At 50.2% G+C, this 21252-nt stretch overlaps 1 protein-coding gene across 6 annotated transcripts in view; it reads left to right on the plus strand.

Moving 5' to 3' along the window:
* The window catches only part of TAF6 (TATA-box binding protein associated factor 6), a 122217-nt gene that overhangs the window by 91988 nt on the left and 8977 nt on the right, over positions 1-21252 (plus strand). For 3 of the 6 annotated variants that reach the window (XM_085638622.1, XM_085638621.1, XM_085638620.1), the window contains exons 11-14: positions 10725-10799; positions 12195-12320; positions 16920-17093; positions 17736-17939. In XM_085638622.1, coding sequence (XP_085494748.1) covers positions 10725-10799; positions 12195-12320; positions 16920-17093; positions 17736-17939 — 579 coding nt within the window. The remainder of the gene's footprint in view (positions 1-10724; positions 10800-12194; positions 12321-16919; positions 17094-17735; positions 17940-21252) is intronic. The other 3 variants (XM_085638625.1, XM_085638624.1, XM_085638623.1) reach the window with 1 other exon arrangement.

Raw genomic sequence — 21252 nt, forward strand, 5'->3', positions numbered from 1 at the left:
GACGACGACTATGTTCATGATGGGGGACACATTAACCATTCGATCCCTGGACTGATTATACAATTGATCCTCCAGCAGCTAATGACCCAGACCTTTACCTAGCGAAGACATCTGCTCCAGACGACCATGTGCAAGGGCTGCACAATTTCATGGGTGGCACTGCACAAAGAATCAGAAGAAGATTTTTTTTGTTTGAGACCTTGAGACCAGAGACAGCACCTAGACGCCCTTTGGCATTTGTGCACTATATACATTTTACAATCAAATCAGTCTCCACACACAGGTCGTCACAAGCACTTCCTATGCTAAAGGGCACGAGGAGACACACTGATGAAATTTGTAAGTACCCAGTACGATTACGTATTTTGACTCCTAAGGTTGACTAAAAGTATAAAGCCTCCCCAACAGACCCAGTATTTATCAAGGGCCAGCTGCCACTAGAATCTGGAAGAGACACGTTAGTGATAGATTCCTTACCTTAGAATATCCGCAGGCATCAGACTGGATCTGGAAATTTTTTGTCAGCAGTACCCCTGCGCGTCAGTAGGCGTCATGCAGCTCCGCGTACGTTGCTGGCATTGTAGCCGCCTAGATGGCGTCATCGGAGCTACTTAGACGCGCCCACGCGCGCTGATGTCAGTTCTTTCTTTCTTCCAGGCCAGCAAGCGCAGATCCGAGTGAGAGCGGTACCCATAGTTAATGTTTTAACTTGGTTTCTGAGAACTTGTTTCTCTTGTTTTGTCGAGTACTCTACTCCTGGTGCAGTAGGGATGCCCGGGTTTAAGTCCTGTGGGGCCTGCCGTCGGAACATGTCGGTAGCGGACCCGCACAACGTGTGTCTCTAGTGCTTGGGGCACGCCCATGACCCTGAGGCGAGCCCTGATTGTCGGGCCATTGCGCTGAAAGCTTTGCGGGAGCGTTCCCGAAAGTTGTTGGAGGTCCAGCAATCGGTTCTGTGCCGGTCGAGGTCCCGCTCCAGTGGGAGGTCGAGGGCCCTGTCGCAGAGCCGTCAACATCGCTCGTCGGACGTGGGGACAGGTAAGTCATGGCGCCATAAAAAGTCGAAGAAGCGACGTCGCTCTTTGTCTACCCCTCACCTGTCGCGGGATGCGGTGAAGGGGGCGGATGGTCACTCCCTCGTGGCTCCGATAGAGCCTCTATTGTTGCCTGCGGCCTACCCGCCCTTTCCAGGCCCGCACGCCACTCTGGATGAAATACAGGCTTTCCTGTCGGCCATGAGCCGTTTGTTTGGCCCATCGGGTCCCTCCGGCTACGTCGGCACGATACCCTACGACGCTGCCGGCTCGGGACTCGCCTTGGCGCCACCGCCGGGGGCGGCACCGGATGCGGCGCCGGACGGTGCCGAACCGGGATTGGTCTATTACCCCCCTTTTCCGTTCCTTGGTGGAGAGTTTATCCCATTCCCCCGGGCTCCGGTGGACGAAGGGGAGTACTGGGAGGGGTCTGAAGACCCTCTTGCAGCTCAATGCGAGGATGAGCCAGAATGGGAAGGTGCTATGGAAGGTCCAGTGGATCCGGATTTCTCTCCACATCCTGGTACACTGTCCCCCCTATTTTGTGGCTAAGGAGGAGGTTAGGACCTTTTCTGTGGTGTTGCGTAGGGCGGCTGAGGCTCTTAACCTCGAGCTCCCTTCTTTGGCCATCAAGACCAATCTCCTGACTGAGGTACTGCAGCTAGCGTCCTCCTCTGCGGAGCCACTGCAGCCCTTCAACGACGCACTTACTGACGTCCTGTTGAGCACCTGGAACAAACCCAACACGGGGGCTCCTGTGGATAAGGGTGTGGCACGCCGCCAGCGCCGGGCGACCCCAGCTTTCTCACACAACACCCGACGCCTCAAAGTCTGGTTGTCCAGGCCTCTGCCTCGCCGAGCGCATTCCCTTCTGCCCTTCCAGACAAGGAATCTTAAGAAACTGGAGCAGTTTGGGAAAAAGATTTTCACTTTTGCCAGTTCCGGGTTGGGGGCAGTGAATACTGCATGCTTGTTGGGCTGCTATTCACATTCTGTGTGGGACACGGTGGCACAGGTGCTGCCTCAGTGCCCCGTGGAAGCTCAGGCGGTGCTCTCCCAGGTCATTACCGAGGGGAGAGATGCTGCTAAATTCACTATCCGTTGTGGCCTTGACACGGCCGATTCACTCGACAGGGCACTTTCCTCAACGGTGGCGCTCCGCCGTGGCGCTTGGTTCAGAACAACTGGCTTCTCCGAGGATGTTCAGAACACTTTGTTGGACATGCCCTTTGATGGCACACGCCTCTTTGGTGACCATGCGGATAGTACCCTGGAGCGCTTTAAGGACTCTCTGGCTACGGCCCAGTCCTTGGGTCTCGCCACCGCGCACACTCCCTCGGGGTCCACTTTTCGCTCCTTTTGAGGTAAAGGTCGAGGCGCCCAATCGCGTTCCTTTCAGGCCGGTAGGCCTGCGCAGCTGCATTCTAAGCGCAGCTGTGGATGTGGGACCCGACGTGGTGGGTCCCTAGGATAGCGGGCAGGTCAACCACCGCCGCCTCAAAACTCCAGTGTTTCAGGCCCACCAGACGTCAGTGGGCGGCAGGATTCGCCATCACCTCCCCCACTGGCGCACCATCACTTCGGACAGGTGGGTTCTGCAGATAGTCCGAAGGGGCTATTCCCTCCCCTTCGAGTCTACCCCTCCAGCCATGCCACCTCAGTACCACCTCATGCCGGGGGATCACTTGGCATTTCTCCAGCAGGAAGTTGCGGCCCTCTTGGCCAAGGGGGCCATTGAGCGCGTTCCGATGCCAGAAGTAGGTCGTGGTTGTTACTCCCACTACTTTTTGGTTCCAAAGAAGGACAAAGGTCTGCACCCTATCTTAGACTTCCGGAACAGCAATCGCTTCCTCCGGAAGGAGAAGTTCAAGATGCTCACGCTTGCTCAGGTCTTGTCTGCCCTAGGCCCGCAAGACTGGCTGGTAGCGTTGGACTTGCAGGATGCTTATTTTCATATCCCCATCCTGCCAGCCCACCGGCGTTACCTACGGTTCACGGTGGGCCACGAGTACTTTCAGTTCGCCATGCTCCCTTTTCAGCCTTACCAGCGTCCCTCAGGTGTTAACGAAAGTGATGGCGGAGGTCGCAGCTCATCTGCGCAGATCAGGGGTTTCAGTCTTCCCCATCTTGACGACTTTTTGTTGAAGGCGGGCTCGCACCAGGCAGTCGTCTCCCACCTCCAGACTATGGCCGACCTGCACTTGCTGGGGTTTTCCATCAACGTGCCAAAGTCGCGCCTGAGTCCCTCTCCGAAGCTCCTCTTCATTGGAGCAGTTCTGGATACAGCGCAGTTTCGGGTTTCGGGTTTATCCTCCCGAACAGCGAGTCCGGGACATTCGGGCTATGATTCTGATCTTTCGGCCCTGGTCCTGGGTTTCGGTCAGGAAGACCCTGAGGCTGCTGGGCCTCATGGCCTCCTGCATCCTGCTGATCTATCATGCCAGATGGCATATGCGGGCTCTGCAGTGGGACCTGAAGTTCCAGTGGATGCAGCATCGGGGAAACCTGTTCGACTTCGTCCAGATCTCGGAGGGCACTGCACGGGACTTGCAGTGGTGGCTCGCAGACCAGCGTTGGGTCAGCGACAGATCCCTCTCCCTTCCCCCAACCGGAGCACACAGTAGTGACCAACACGTCCCTCCTGGGATGGGGCGGCCACATTGGAGAGGCGGAGATCAGAGGCCTCTGGTCTCCGGCGGAGTCCAAGCTCCATATCAACCTTTGGGAGCTCAGGGCGATCCTACTTGCACTAAAAGCATTCCTTATCTCTGTCAAGGGGAGAGTAGTGCAGGTGTTCAGACAACACCACCGCCATGTGGTACTGCAACAAGCAGGGCGGGGTGGGGTCTTGGACCCCATGTCAGGAGGCTCTACATCTCTGGACGTGGCTGGAACGTCAAGGCATTTCCTTGGTGGTTCAACACCTGGCAGGTACCCTGAACGCCAGGGCGGACAAACTCCGCTGCAGGTGCATGTTGGATCACGAATGGCGTCTTCACCCAGAGGTGGCACAAGGTCTCTTTCAGCAGTGGGGAGAACCTAGGTTAGATCTGTTTGCCACCGAAGAGAACGTGCAATGTCAGCAGTTCTGAGCGTTGGAGTTTCCAAGGCGGCACTCACTCAGAGGCTCTTTTCGTCGCGAGTGGAGTTGCGGTCTATTGTACGCCTTTTCGCCTTTACCACTTCTGCCCAAGTGCTGAAAAAGATAAGACACGACCGGGCCCAAGTCATTCTTGTGGCACCGGACTGGGCTCGAAGAGTTTGGTATCCCGAGCTACTCGGTATGAGCGTGGATCCCCCGATCCGATTGCCTCTTTGGGAGGATCTCCTGTCGCAGCAACAGGGGACGGTCCTCCACCCAAACCTGTCCAGCCTCCACTTCTTTGCGTGGAGATTGAGCGGCGACAGCTAATTCCATTTGACTTGCCTCCTTAAGTCTGTAATGTGATTCTGGCAGCCAGGCGTCCCTCCACTAAAACGGTATACGCCTGTCGGTGGAAAAAATTTGTGGCATGGTGCACAGCGAAAGCTGTAGATCCTCTTTCTGAGGTCCTATTGTTCCTTCTCTCTTTGGCCCAGCAGGGCTCTGCTCTGGACACTATCAAGGGCTACCTTTCTGCTCTTTCAGCCTCTCTTAGGCTGCTTGATCAGCCCTCTCTTTTCAAGTCCCCAGTTGTCAATAGATTTCTCAAAGGCATTACTCACCTTTTCCCTCCAATTCCTTTTGTCATGCCTCAATGGGACTTGAACCTGGTTCTCACATACTTGATGTGCTCTCCCTTTGAGCCTCTTCATAACTGTCCTTTGCGGTTATTGACTTTGAAAACTGTCTTTCTGGTGGCCATCACCTCCGCTCGGCGGTTGAGTGAGCTCCAGGCTCTTTCCTGTAAACCCCCTTTCCTGGCGATTCATCCGGACAAGGTTGTGCTTCGACCGTGTTCCTCCAATCTACCAAACGTAGTGTCTGCCTTTCATCTCGGGCAAACTGTCACTCTGCCCACTTTCTTTCCGCCTACGCACCCTTCAAGAGAAGAGAAGAGGAGAGGCTCCACCGTCTGGACCCAAAATGTGCGCTTTCGTTCAATCTCAACCGCACACAACAGTTCCGGGTGGATGACCAGCTCTTTGTTGGCTACGTGGGCGCCAAGAAAGGTCGGGCTGTGCACAAGCGAACTATCTCTCGATGGGTTGTCTTGTGCATTAAAGCCTGTTACTCTCTGGCTAAAAAGGAACCTCCGGTTGGGCTGCGCCCCCATTCTACCAGGGCGACAGCAGCTACTACAATGGATTCCTCCTGCCCCAATTTGGAATCTCAACATTGTTCTCAAGGCTCATGGGTCCACCTTTTGAACCAGGTCCAGGCTTGCACGCTCCCCAGCAGCTACGCTCACTGAGCCCGCTCCCTCTGAGTTGAAAACCCTTTGCCTCCAGATTCGTTCCAGCTGAGCGCTGACGCCGTGACTCACTCAGCGCCCCCTGGTCAGGTCTTCTCCGGCTAGGAGACTGTTCTCCTCCTCACTTTAAATGTATTTATTTTAATTAATTTAAAATTTCACCCGCATTCTGGGCTCAGGACAGTATACCTACTGGTCATGCACCTATTCCCGGCAGCCTTTTTCCCGCCGCTAGAGTCCCGCGTCCCTGCCCAGCGTCGCAGCCCTGCTCCCGCCTCCCCATCTCCAGTCCCGCCCCCCTCCCCTACTTCATGGTGACCGCTGTGCGGTCGTACCTAAGGCAAGCCTGTCTGCGCCCGTCCGCGCCTGGACTGTGCCCAGTGTCAGACCCCCGCGAGCGCCACGACACCCGACGTTGCTACGAGGTCCCCTTCCTCCACTGACTCAACACCGGCTGATCACCAGACTGCGTCCAGGCCAATCCGAGGATCACCCACGGACCCTTCTCCTTCCGACACTGCAGCTTCACCAGCCACCGAACACCTGCACGTCCCGCCCCACCCGTCAGGACAGGATGAAACCACCTCAGATGCCTTTTACTCAACACCCGCTCTGTCCTCAAGCACGCCATCGAACTCTGGGACGACCTACTCGACTCAGTCTCCCCAGACGTCGGCTTCCTAACAGAAACCTGGTTGAACTTCTCCTCGGCACCCAACATTGCCATCCCAGATGGCTACAAGATCACCAGGAGGGACCGCAACAACAGGCCTGGAGGAGGAATTGCCATTGTCTACAGGAATACCCTCAGAATCTAGACCAGCGCAGCAGACATCTCCAGCACCGCCGAACATCTCCACTTCCAGATCCACACCGACCCAAACACCACCCTCAGAGTAACACTCGTCTACAGATCCCCGGGCCCCGGCCACAGTTCGACGCCATCTCTGACATTGTCAGCACGCAAGCCCTTGCGTCCACAGACTATATCCTCCTCGGATACCTGAATTTCCATCTCAAGAAAACCAACAACAGCAATTCCATCGTCCTGTTTGACAACCTCGCCATCCTCGGACTCCCAACAGCTCGTGACGGTCCCCACCCACACCGCCGGACACACGCTAGACCCTATCCTCTTTGCCAGCAAACACATCACCTTCAGCCACACCGCCGAACTCCACTGGACCGACCACCACTGCGTCCACTTCACCTTCAAGAAACCCACCACGCATCACCACCCGCTACAAATCCCCCACCGCAGCTGGAACAAGATCACCGAAGACCAGCTCCTCCCCACCCTCATCCGCAACCCACCTACCGCCAACACCTACACAGCCACCTGCAACCTCAGGCAGTGGATCGACGACTGCGCCAACACTATCGCCCCAATAAAAAAAAAAAACTCAAACGGACGTACAGACAGAAAGATCAGCTGGTTCACCACCGACCTCCAGGAGTCCAAATGGAATTGCCGAAAACTCGAGAAGAAGTGGCGCCATGAGCAGACACCGGACAACCACGCTGCCCTCAAGAACGCCAGCCGCAAGCACCACCAACTCATTCGAGCCACCAAAAGGACCTCCTTCCAGGAACGTATCAACAACAACGCACACAACAGCAAAGATTTCTTCAACGTCTTGAAGGAACTCTCCAACCCCAGCACCAACGACATCCCACCGTCGCAAGACCTCTGCCACTCACTAGCCTTCTTTCACCGCAAGATCAGACATCAACAACAGCTTCAACACCCAGACCCTACCAACAGCCGCTAACACCATCGATTCACCACCCCCCAGCCTCACAAACCTCCTGGACCCACATCAACGACGACGATACCATCAAGACCATGAACACCATCCACTCCGGCTCACCATCTGACCCCTGCCCTCACCACATCTTCAACAAAGCCAACTGCATCATCGCACCCCAACTCCGGAAGATCATCAACAACTCCTTCGAGACCGCCACATTCCTGGAATGCTGGAAGCAAGCCGAGGTCAACGCACTACTCAAGAAACCCACCGCGGACTCAAAGGACCTCAAAAACCTCCGGCCCATCTCCCTGCTCCCGTTCCCAGCGAAAGTCATTGAAAAGATCGTCAACAAGCTGTCCCACTTCCTCAAGGAAAACAAAATCCAGGACCAGTCCCAATCAGGATTCCGCAGCAAGCATAGCACCGAAACTGCCCTCATCGCTGCCACTGATGACATCAGTACCATGCTGGACAACGGCGAAACTGCGGCCCTCATCCTCCTGGACCTCTCGGCCGCCTTCGACACTGTCTGCCACCACACCTTTCGCACACGCCTCCACGACGCAGGAATCCGCGACAAGGCCCTGGGCTGGATCACCTCCTTCCTCACCGACAGAACCCAGAGGGTCCGCCTCCCCCCATTCCGCAACATCGTCCGCTCACACAACCTTCACATCGTTTCCTACGCCGACGACACCCAGCTAATCCTCTCACTCACCAAGGACCCCGCCACCGCCAAAACGAACCTCCACGAAGGACTGCAGGCCATCGCGAACTGGATGGAGAACAGTCGCCTGTAACTGAACTCACACAAGACGGAGGTCCTCCTCATCGGCTCCTCCCCCTCCGTCTGGGACGACTCCTGGTGGCCAGCTGTGCTGGGAGCCGCACTGTCGACCACGCACGCAACCTGGGGTTCATCCTGGACTCCTCACTCTCAATGACCCAACAAGTCAACGCCGTCTCCTCCTCCTGCTTCAACACCCTCCACATACTTCGCTAGATCTAAAGATAGATCCCCACCGGAACCAGACAGTCACCCACGCCCTCAGCAGACTGGACTACGACAACGCCCTCTACGCTGGACCACGGCTCAACTTAAAAAAATACTTCAATGTATACAGAACTCTTCCACACGCCTCGTCCTCTGCATCCCCCGCCACGCCCACATCACTGCCCACCTGAAGGACCTGCACTGGCTCCCTGAGGATCACCTTCAAGCTCCTCACCCATGCTCATAAAGCACTCCACAATGCCGGACCAGCATACCTTAACAAGCGTCTCACCTTCTACACCCCGAATCACCAGCTTCACTCCGCCGACCTTGCCCTTGCCACCGTCCCACGCATACACAGAACCACCACCGGCGGCAGATCCTTCTCCTACCTCGCCACCCAAGACATGGAACACCCTCCCCACCCATGTGCGTCAGACCCAGGACCTGCTGACCTTCAGGAGACCTCTCAAGACCTGGCTGTTCGAGCAGTAGCTGTTACCCCCCTTCCCCCCTCAGCCCCTTGAGACCCTCATGGGTGAGTTGTGCGCTATACAAATAGATGGATGGATTGATTGATTGTATAAGTGCCCCTTGCAATTTCTCTCATGGAAAGTTGCTTTCCTCATTGCGATCACATCACTGAGGAGAGTTGGTGAGCTACAGGCATTAACCTTATAAGAACCCTTCTTTCAGCTACACAAAGACAGGGTAGTTCTATGCACCAACCCTAAATTCCTTCCCAAAGTGATTTCTGCATTTCATATAAACCAATCAGTTGAGTTACCAGTCTATTTTCCTCTGCCTGATTCTGTAGCAGAACACACTCTTCGCACGCTTGATGTTTAACCCCTTCCCCACTCATGACGGAACCACTCCGTCATGAGCCACGGTCGCCGTGTGCTCATGACGGAGTGGTTCCGTAATGCTGCGGCCGTTGGCGGCTGCGCCGCCCACGCGGCGCTAATTCCCCGCCTGTGCGGGCGATTAGCGCAGTGGGCGGAGTCATGACGGAACCACTCCGTCATGAGCACAGCTCAACCGCGGCTCATGACGGAGCGGTTCTGTCATGAGCACCGCGCCACCGCGCTGCCCCCAAACCCCCCCCAGCGCTGCGCCGGAATTCCCGCCGCAGCGAAAGGGTTAAAGAGCTTTATTGTACTGCATAGATAGAACAAAAGATTTTTGCAAAGCAACTGTTTGTTGCATTTGTTCCGCCTCACAAAGGCAATCCCATCTCTAAATCTGGTATTGCAAGATGGATTGTTGAATGCATTCTAACAGGCTATGCTAAAGCTAAAAGAACTTTATCCATACCCCCAGAGCGCATTCCTCTCGCAAAATATAGGCTTCTCTTGCCTTTTTAGGTAACATTCCTCAAGCTGACATATGTAAGGCAGCAACATGGTCCGCACCGCACACATTTACCAAACACTATTGTGTAGATGTGTTATCACGACAAAAAGATAATGTAGGCCAAGCAGTACTTAAAACACTGTTCCAAACAACTGGAACATCTACAGGTTGGCCACCGCTTTGGGAGTATACTGCTTTGTAGTCTATGCAAAGCATGTGTATCTACAGCACACATGCCTCGAATGGATAATGTTACTAACCCAGTAAGCATCTGTTCTTGGCATGTACAGCTGTAGATTCACATCGCGCCCACTCTCCTCCCCAGGTACCTGTAGTTGAGTTCTTCATTATACATTTATACACATGGGCATTCTATACTACACCTGCTTACTCTCTTGCGGGAAAATAATCTAACAGTGGAGTCAATGACCATGCGCACTATCACCGCAAGGAGTCGCCGCCTTACCTTGTGACTAGGAAAGACTTCTTCGAAGAAAAACAACTTGCAAACATCCGGACCCAACACTAGATGGCAGGAGTATGCAAAGCATGTGAATCTACAGCTCTATATGGCAAGAAGAAATGCTTACTGGGTAAGTAACATTATCCTTCTGGAGGGCATTGTGAGTGAATGTGCCCTGCTTTTAAGGAGGGTGGGATGGTGATTGGTAAGGAGTGCACTATGTTGAGTAGAGGTGTAATGGGTTAATCTGAGAGAGTATTGAGACCGAGTCGTCAACTTTGTTGTCAATCAATTCTTCGTGGCTTCAGTGTATTTTTTATGATGCCTTGGCATTTTCATGAAAAAGTTATGAGTGCCATGGAAGAACAAGATTTGGGACTATATAAGTTTTGCATGTGATTGCTGGTGGCGTCTGTTTTTCATGAAGGTGTTCACTTTCTTGATGAATAGTTGGTTGATGTCTGGTTTTATGCAGAGTGTGAAATGATGAATGGACAGGGGGTAGCAATGAAATTACTTTAAAAAGTACTTAGCTTTATTCCTGCACAATGATTGATTTTATATTAAAATTTAAGTTTCAAAGCTTAAGAAATGTACAGGAATCTGAAATGGAGTATATTTCCCAGATGAATGCTAAACTGTCTTTTTTTTCCCGAGATTTTGACAGTTAAAATTGCTATTGTCTGTCTTTCTTTGATGCATCTTTTATGTCTCTTTTTTGCCCTACAGAGCTGGGTGGATGATAAAACGCCCTGGACTACGCGGTACGGTTCTATTGCTGGGCTTGCAGAACTGGGACATGATGTAAGTTACTCTCACAGTACCCTTCTCCTTTCACCCACAGAATGATGATTTTCTTTCCAAGCACTAACCAAATGGATAAGAGCACTGGGAGCTGAGAGGGAAGAGGCCCATCATCAAGTGTGGATCCTGCTTCAGGTGACGGCAGAAGGGCAGAGAGGGGCTGTCCTAAATCATGTCTCCTAGAGGCAGCATGTCGGCCTGCAGCAAAGCTGCCCCTTCCCATAGTCCTCCAACTGTATCCGCTGCACATCCGAGAATGGAAAGGAAAGGTGAAAAGCAAAGTCAGAAGAGAGAATAGGAAGAGAAGGGGAAATGAGAGGTAGTGACCAAAAGCCAAGCATAGATATTGACTAATGTGGAGCAGAATTAGGAGAGGATAAGGAGTTGGGGCTGAGATTATGGTGTGTGAAACGATGATATATGAGCATCTTGTTTGAGACGAGAAGATATGTGTAAGGAAGATTGAGAGGAAGGTGTCTGAAAACAGAAGTATGTCGACCTGAGAAAAGGTAATAAGGAGTGTGAGGCCAGATATTATGGGAGAGGAAGATTTGGCTGGATATTGAGAGGAGAATGGAAGTACCAGGCAAGGTGACTTTAAAGGGACTTAAAAGTGAGCATGATGTGAGGGAACATGAAGGAGCATTGGAGAGGGATTCAGCTGTTTAAATGTGGGTGGTTGATGGGCTGATGGCGTTAAGTCCAGATTTACATGAGAAGTGAATGAAGTGTTTGGGAAGTGAAAGGACCCAATGATAATGACAACTGTGACAGTATAGTGAAGGAGATATGTTACTAATAGAAGAGTGAGTGACTACAAATAGGGTAGAGAGGAGTGAGCTAGATGATTGTGAGGAAGGGCCGTTTAGTGTGAAATGTGTGCATTCTTGCAGGATAGTGATGGAGCTGAGATGCTGGTTGTGAGGAGACAATGTTTGCACAAAATGTCAGAGATGAAGTGGTGAACAGAGTAGGGAAAGAAGAGCAAGAGGTGAGAAATACCAGGCTTGAGGATATAAGAAAAAAGAGCCTGATGAGTGAAAGCTAGAAGAGTGTAGGTCAGTGAGTGAAAGAGTAACATTTTTAGTATCTACACGAGGAACCTAATTATCAGCAACAAGAGTTTCGTACGTTTTAAAGTATAACCCGGGAAGTTGGGAGTAATCAGAGTATGGCTGGTTGGAGGTAAAGATTTGGGATGAAAGTATGTTGTTTTGTGTACGCTTTGGGAGCAGGCAGATAGGTTTATTTTGCTTGGGGTACGAGTAGGAATGGTGCCTAATTTCTAAAGGAAGGACTGGTTCTCCAGAAGTATCTTAACGCAACAGTATGAACTCAAACGCATCTCTTTGTAAGTATGATCATTTGGTGATCACATTTGTTACCTTACTTTAGGTGGTAAAAGCGCTCATCGTGCCACGGTTGCAGGTGGAAGGAGAAAGGATACGGGGAGTAATGGAGGGTCCCATTGTAACAAACATTGACAAGATTGGAGCAGACCATGTTCAGAGCTTGTTGTTGGTAAGTGAGACATCTAAACCAATCTAGGTCTTCCTCGCGGCTGCAATGTGTGTGGTTCTGTAGTCGTGGATCACTGCTCTAGGGTGAGCATGCTCAGATAAGAGTTAGGATTGTTCAAGTGTAGCAGAATAGTCACATGTGGTGATTACTAGAATGTAGAAATGTTGTTTTCTCTGAAGGTTTGGGTCTTCAGTTCAGAACCGCTGAGCGTCTTAAGGCAGTTCTGATGTTGAAAGAGATATTGTTCCACATCATGTTAATATATAGGGAGAAGGCTTGTCTTTTGTTTTTCTCTTTTCATGGTTTGTCCACTCTGGCAATGTTCTGATTTCTAATGTAGTGCTGTTCGACTGAGTTTTTTGGGTTTTTTTTGTCCGCTATGCAGGGCTGCTGATTCTGTTGGCATTATTTGTGAAATGGGATTAACTGAGAAAAATAAAGTGATGGATGGAATGCTGTAATTAATATAAACTTACACAAAGGAAAGGGGGGCCTTATTGGAGCATTAACCACCTAATCCAACCGTACTACTCCACTGCACTAAAACTCACACTATGTACGCTCGTGGTAAAAAGGAAAAGTATGAGATAAAAGGAGGAGTGAAGAGCGCTTCTGTGTTGAGACGAGAACCTCACTCACCCAAGGGTGACATGCTTCATCATTGGGTCCCCTCCTCACACTGGGATCTCACGGGACCAGTGTGGGCTGCAACTCTCCCGTGAGAGGAGCTGTGGTTGTCACAAACTCTGCAAGTATTATTTCCTATATGGGGAGGGAGGGGCAGAGTGCAAAAAAATGCAAGAAAATGAAGTGGGTTAAAAGTGGGATATTCCCCTCATTTTATGGTCACCATGTTTCTGCTTCCCTTGACTAAAAAAGTTTGTGACATTCCTCAGGACCAAGATCATATGACACTCTGCTAAATAATTAAAGAAAGGAAAAAATGACCATACTTTCACAATATTGGTCAGTCTTGTGGCACCATCCTCCGATATGATCAACAAGATTCATCTACAGTGTACCAGGTCTACTCCGCCTTCTACTTAACCTTCGTCGGTCCCTTTAGGACAAATCTGAGCTAAGAAGTCCCAGAACGCCGCTTCTCATGAAAGGCAGGCCTTTTTTGTTTCTTTAATTATTTAACAGAGACATACGATTTTGGTCCTGAGGAATGCCACAAACTTTTTTAGTTGAGGAAGGCAGAAACATGTTGACCATAAAATGAGGGGAATATCCATATCCCTCTTCACTTAGCTTGTTTTTAATTCTATCCATTGGGGGCACCAGAATAAAAGATGTTCCGCCCACCAAGAGATAGTTTTAACACGCTTCATTTTCTTATGTTTTTTTGCACTCTGCCCCTCCCTACCCATATAAGAAATAATACTTGCAGAGTTTGTGACAACCCCTGCTCCTCTCTCACTGGAGAGTTGTAGCCCACACTGGTACCCAGTGTGAGGAGGGGACTCGATGATGAAGCATGTCACCCTTGGGTGAGTGAGGTTCTCTTCTTAACACAGGAGTGCTCTTCACTCGCCCTTCTATCTCATACTTCTCCTTCTTTTTACCACCTGCGTACATAGTGTGAGTTTTATTATGCTGTAATCCATCTCAGCCACCAGTAATTTCTCAGGCTGCGTTCCAATCCATTGTGGTTTTGTCTCGGACAGGAATCCGCCATATTTAAATCCTCCTTAGTTACTGCTTCAGTAGTAACAGTCCAGCCCAAACTGTCTTGCCAGGTCCCCTCCAGGTAGGGATACAAGCAATCCTAAGACTGGTTTTGGCTTGTCTGGGACTTATCGGCGAGGAGCAGTTTCATTTCCTATGCCACAGTGGGCACAGGACCCCCATCTAGGCACATCCATTACACTTATGGCATCTCACTGAGAAAAATAAGCATTGAAAAATATAGCAGGACTTGCCTTTAGAAGGTAAGTGAGGAGCTGTTGGCTTTGCCAATTTTTGTCTGTAAAGAATTGTTTAGGAAAAAAAGTAAAAGTAAAAGTTGAAAATACTGGAGGAAAAGCAAACACATCTTATGGTATCACAAAACCGTACATTAAAGTTCGTGTTTTCAATCTTTTAAACAGCATGGTTTATTATAATAAGGAAGTGTCAGAATGTAAATCGAAGCACTTGTCAAGGCCTAATTTACTTTAGACAGGATTCAGCCATCTGTTCCTCTGCAGTAGCTCAGGGAGTAGATTTATGGGCCTTATTCAAAATAGACTTTCTGCCTCAGACGACCTGCTGAGTGAGTGCATCAGATGATCCTTCCCCAGCCCTTTCCCCAGCACCATGAAGCATTTTTATGCCAAGCTTGTTATTTCATGTAATGTGTGGAATGCAAGAGATAAAAACACAACTCTTACTGTGTGCTCTTTAGTCATAACCCAGCTAAATTACCTCTGATGTGCTTTTACAAACAAGCAGGGAAATGTGGGGAGCAACACAAGCAGTCTTGTAGATTGCTGAATGAAAAAGAAAAAAGCGGCTCCCTAAATGTGAGCAACGGAAGGATACGAATCAGGTAATCAAAAGGAACGTAGAGACGAGGCTCCAGGTGAGGGACAAACACAACAAGCAGAAGGCATGCTATTGAATTGGAGTCAATCAAATGAGTGACAATAAAGCCAATCAGTGGTAAGCACTGGGTAGGCTGTAAGCCCACTTGAAGCTTGCAATGGGCGTTTTGCAACCAGACAGCACTGTCTGTGTGCACAGTTTGGTAGGCTTGACCTAAAAGGGAGAGATGGCTGGATTAAATTAATTTCAGCCACTCCTATTTACTAGGCCACATTGCAATTTCTCTTGAATGGGGAGCAAGTTTCGTTTGTTCAAGTTCTTTTATGAGGTGTGCTTCAGTATGTAGTTTACAAAAGAAGACTGAGGTTAATCTTTAATAATAGATCATCCTCATTTTTAACTCCTTCAAGGATTTTATTATCTTTTCTGAAAATTCGAATCTACGTTGGGTGCAGATGTGTCTATTTTAAAGTCTCTATGTCCAGAAAAAAATTAGCAGCAGATGTGTAACATTTCTTAGCAAGCAATGCAAACTGTGTCAAAGTTAGGTATGATGCAGTGTTTCTTTTCCAGTGTCACCGTATTGAAATAACCCACCATTATATACTTAACGTGCATTTCTAAAGCGCACGCTGAGCCTTGCATCTCTTGGTGCTGAAATAACATGTTAATTGTTACCCAACTTAATGGTACTCATTTTATCAACCTAGGAGTTGTGAAAGGCTGGGATAACCTGACATCTCTGCCTTTGTGTTTCTTCTTCCCCCATCCTGCCTTTTACCATGACTTTAGCAAAATCAACGCCAGCATACCAGTCTGGTCACAGTGCCCTCTATAAATACTGCATACAAATACAGCATTCAAACCTGTGATCATGAGGTCCGATACAGATTCCTGGAGTGATGCATGAGTCCACTGAGCCACTACACTTACCTTGGGTTCGAGGTGGGGAGCTGGTCAAGAGCCTGAAGGGCTGTGACTGGATTCTCCACTGACTACACCCCACAGTTTAGGGTGAGTTGAGTTGGTGAGTAACCAGAACTCACCTTGGTAAAGTGCCTGAACTCCTCTCCACAGTCCCGTAGGAGGCTTATCTTAGGTGATGTGTACAATGATTATAAATAGGGGTTTTACTAATAGATACAAATGTTATTAAGTGTTTAGTCATTCAAACTCAACCGTGGCAATCTGAGTACCTAGGAAGCCTCGACAACCGATAAAAGTCCTAAAAGATTTTAACAGGAAAACATTACTGACGCATTTGGCTTCTTATGGGTTTACTAGCAAATTATTTTGTACTGATGGTTTCAATATGTTGGCAATGGGATGAATGTGTCCAAGGCAGCGTGACTCACCTGCACCACTGGAGTTGCTTCTTGAGTTTGGCTTGTAAACCACTTTGGACAATAAAGGAGTGTGTGAATTGGAGAAGACCATGCTGCAGCTGGAAAACTGCATTCCTGCAGTTCTCTGGCATTTTGTATTTGATTCCCTGAGAGAAAGGTGAGGAAGTTTCAAAATGACCCTCCTCCAGAAGACACAGATCCCTGGTTGCTGCCTCAGCAGTTTATAACCTATTGACTTTAATTTTAGGTTTGTTCGTTAGATCTTGGCTGTGCCAATTTCATCAAATGCTAACCATCTGCATAGTTTTCTTCTGCCCAAATGTACATGGTGGGTACTTTAGTGCTCTCGCATGCTTCCTCCCTCTTCCTTTACAAGCCTTTTTCTGATCTATATTCTTACATTGAAGTCTAGGTTGATAAAGGTGAAAATGGGGAACCATTTTCTTTTCCTCCAAAGGCTGTCCCAAACCCCCTGTTTTCAAGGCCCCTCACTTACTCATTCACTTGCACTACTTCTCCCTCATTACCCAGGTTTTTACATCTTGTTACATTAATTAATCTTAATTCCTCCTTTCATATCTCGTATTGCCCTCTTCCATGTTTACATCCTTTCTCTTAACCCCCTCTGTTTTTCCTCTTTGTTTCCTTTTCTCATCCCAACTGCCAGCTTCTCATTCTAGGGTTTTGGCTCTGAAATAACCGCTCTTTCTCCCCTCCACCCCAGAAGCACTGCGCTCCGGTACTGGCTAAGATCAGATCCCCACCAGACAACCAAGACCAGTACAAGGCCGATTACGGCTACCTAGGTCCCCTTCTCTGCACTCACGTGGTGAAGGCACGGGCGCAGGCGGCGATGCAAGCTCAGCAGGTGAATCGGACAACTCTCACCATCACCCAGGTATGTGCAGCACCCATTAAAGAGTTCTAAAAGAAACATGCATAGTCTCTCAAATTATTAATATAAATTAGAGGAAATTCTTGTTTGCCATGTTTTATAAAGCTTAGAAATTGCACCGATGAGCATCACGGCACTGCAGAATAAGTATCATGTTACAAAGGTGAAAGCACAAAGTGATGGGATTTTAATCTGTGACAGTAGTCTAAAGGGAAATTATTTAGAGGCTGTACCTTGATGCATTACAAAATCCCTTTGGATGGGAAATGACCTTGATAGTGCAGATAAATGTGAAACATACTGAAACCATATCTTGGCCTTTTCTTCAGTATCCTGTTTCTGCTTCTGGTTTGAGGTGACACATTTGGTAACTTGGATGTTTGCACATCTGTGAGAGCAGTCTGTGTGGGCAAGAGTGAAGGCTGTTGCAGGGGGAGGGCCAGTCTCTTGTGTTGACATGCAGGAGCAGCAGCAGGTATTGGCGCCTTATTTATGGGACACGGGTAGCCTGGTTGAGAGCAGCAGGGAGCGGGATTATTCCAGAGAATTGTATTTAATATCCTTTTGAGTTGGCGTCAACCAGGGCCACTCTAGGCGGATTACCGCAGCAGCTGTCATTAGCTTTGTTTCCTCTTTTATTCACAGCCCAGACAGACTCTGACGCTGGCGCAGGGTGCGCAGTCCCAGAACCCATCACGGACGCCAAGCATCATCAAGGTGCCAAGCTCCATCAACCCTATTGTGCAGACGTTGGTGTCTGCACGCCCCTCCACTCCAACGCAGCCTTCACCACCACCAACTAAATTCATCGTGATGTCTTCTACCTCGGGCAGCAGCAACACACAGCAGGTAAAAAGCTTTTACCTAGGCTAAAGAACACAGAAGTACGCAGTTTATTGCTTTATATCTGTAAGCACTGTAACAAGTTCCATCCCCATTAAAGGAAGTATCTGATGGACTTCTAGCTGCAGATTCCTTACCTTTAAATTCTCCCCAGGTGAAAAGCTGGATCCAAATATTTTTTCGTGAGCAGTACCCTGGCTCACCGGTAGGTGGAGTCATTCGGCTCTTCGTGGCATCGTCCATGCTGGAAGAGATGTTTGCAGTGCCTATATAGGTGCCACCCAAGCACGCTGATGTCAATTATTTTCTTTCCTTGCCAGTTAGCGTAGACCGGGGAAGAGCCCCTTAGTCACTTTTTGACTAACCTTTTTTTCTGCATTTTTAGTCTACGTGTTTTTGAGGTTTTATCTCCTGGTGTGACAGGTATGTCGTCGAAGAAGGCTGGCTTTAACCCCTTGGTAGCCTGTCAACGACAGATGTCGGTGACGGACAAGCACCTTGTTTACCTTTTGAGGCTTAAGCGCGACCATGACCCAAAGGCCTGCCCCATTGCCGCGCCATGCAACCGAAGGCCTTAAGGGAGAGATCCCTCAAGCTTTTGGTGGTTCGACATGCGCTGCCGCAACGATCCAGGAGTGGTTAGCTGAGTCCTGGATCTTTTTTACACTCCTTTGGGCCATTCTGGTAAATCCCGTTATCCAACTTCACCTCTGTTGGCTGACGAGACAGATAGACCTGGATCGGCACTGGTCGTGCCATTTATTTATTTTATTTTTAAAGTTTTATATATCTCAACCTTCTGCAAAAGCAAAAAGAACAAATGATGGACGGAATGCTGAATAAATCAAACATTCACCCCCCCATTCACAGATCTGACTTTAATACATTGTATTTTTGCTCACCACACCACCGCAGTTTGGACCCAGCCATATGCAAATTAGTTTTGACCCTGCTTCCCATGGGAATAGCCCATCCCGAACTGCCAAGCCAGATCCTCTCTGGACCTGAAACCAGCATCCTGGAACCGTTTATAGGGTATCACCCCTCATCAGCCAGGCTAGTTTGAATCTAGTGGCACAGTGAGCAAGGGACCCACGTGGGGCATACCCTTCCCACTTAGGGCGACAAAAGCAAAAAGAACAAATGATGGGCGGAATGCTGATCAAATCGAACATTCTCCCCCTGTCACAGATCTGGTTTTAATCCATTGTTTTTGCTCACCATTCCACTCCAGACCTTCCCTGGCACAGGTCCCAAAGCTGACGCTGTTGGTGCCCACCTTCCCTTTCATATTCCCGACTCCAGTACAAAGCCGTAGGGGCTTCTCCCAGCACAGACTCCGGCTCCAACTGAGCCCTATTATTATGGGCTAAGACTCTGAAGGAATGGGAGGGGTCGCTGGACCCTCAAGTATACCAATGTTATGATGCCAACATGGACTGTTGTGAGGATCTGAATGAGTCCAAAAGACTGGACACTCCTCGATAGTGGCTTGCTTTCTCCCACTACCATGGCTACGGGGGAGGGACCGTCCTTCCTTATGGTTGTGCGGGGGGGCAGCTGTAGTGCTTGACCGTCAGTTGCCCTTGGTGGCAGTCAAGACCGACCTCTTGACAGGTGCTACAACTGGGAGTATCCCCCCTCGAAAAGACTACTTCTGATGGATACATCTGCCAGTGGATTCCTCACCTTGTGAATATCCCCTGCGCCAGCATTCCACGGAACTTTTCTTCCCCAGCATTCCACGTCGACGTGGGCGACGTCACAATACATCGGCTCCGCACGCGACTCCGTGCGACGTCATCGGAGCCATAAGAAGCCCACGTCGGCGTGATGACGTCAGTTCCCTTTTTTCCGCGCCGTCGACGCGCAACGGTTTTTTCCCAGTGCTCTCTAGATACTTTGTAATCTAGTGGTGTATTCTTGTTGAAATCGGTATGTCTTCGACGAGGAAGTCGGGCTTTAAGCCCTGTAGGGAGTGCGGAGGCCTGATGTCCATGACGGATCCGCATCAGAATTGTTTATGGTGTCTCTCCTCTGATCATGATGTGGATGAGTGCGGGTGCTGTAGGAGCATGAATCCTAAAGCACTGAAGGAGAGGAAGACCAAACTCTTCATGAAGAAGATCGGTGAGGAGAAGAGAGGGAGGAAAAAGGAGAAGTCCAGGCGGGAATCTTCGACTTCGAGGTCGTCGAAGTCGAAGAAGCACCATAAGAAGAGGAAGCATTCTTCTCGGCGTCGGTCCTCGAAGTCTAAGAGGTCGAGGTCGGCTTCGCCTCGTCGACGTCAGAGCAAGGTCTTGTCTCCTTCGCCTTCTCCGGATAAGTCTTCGAAGTCTCCCTCTCCGAAGCGGACTCTGGCTCGTTCCCAGACGCCGTCGCCGGCGCCGTCCAAGGCTTCGACTCCGGGTCGGGTGGAATCTGATGTGGAGCAGGAGCAGGAAGAGTCTGTCCCGGTGCCTGATGACTCCGCTGTTCCGGTGGAGGATTCGGAGGAGCCGACGCCGGTGGCTCCACAGGAGGATACAGGGGCAGTTCCTTATCCCCAATTCCCGGCTCCAGGTACGGATCCTTCGGGATTTCTGAATGCCATGTATGGCATTTTTCAGAGAGCATCCTTCCCATCCGGAGCACCAGCAGGTCCCGTGGGTCCGATGGCGTTTTCTCTGGGAGTGCCGCAGCAATACGCTCAGGCTCCTTTTCTGCCGATGGCGCCTTCTTGGCAGTTTCCGGCGCCGGTTGGGAATCCGGCTCGACCTCGGATGGATGGTCAATCTTCGGAGCCTTCTTTGACGCCGAGGCCGGCTCCATCGACGCCGCATCCGGCGCCGCCGACTCCACCTGTAGCGCCTCCGACGCCGATGCCTTTGGCTCCACCGACGCCGCGTACGACGTCGACGACGCCGGCTCCCCGGAATCGATCGAGGCGTGAGGCCCAAAGGGTTTTGGAGGAGGAAAGATTTCGTGCTGAGGTGGAAGAAGGTGAAGTCGACTCTTCTTCGGATGAGTTTGGAGGTATAGAGGTAGCAAGTGGTTTGGATACCACCCCGGAGTGGGAGCATGCTTCTTCAAGGTCTTCTCCACCACAGGAATTGGCGCCCTACCATGTTGTGATCAAGAAGGCCGCGGAGTTGTTAGATCTGCAGCTGCCCTCTGTGGAGTACAAGTCCAATCTGCTCACAGAGGTGTTGCACTCCCCGACGTCGGCTTCGGAGCCTTTGCTACCTTTCAATGAGGCTCTCTTGGAACCAGTGTTGGAGGTGTGGAAGAAGCCTCTGTCAGCTCCAGCAGTTTGCAGGCAGGTGGCAAGGAGATACAG

The sequence above is a fragment of the Triturus cristatus genome, chromosome 12 (assembly GCF_964204655.1).
Source record: "Triturus cristatus chromosome 12, aTriCri1.1, whole genome shotgun sequence".
Lineage (NCBI taxonomy): Eukaryota > Metazoa > Chordata > Amphibia > Caudata > Salamandridae > Triturus > Triturus cristatus.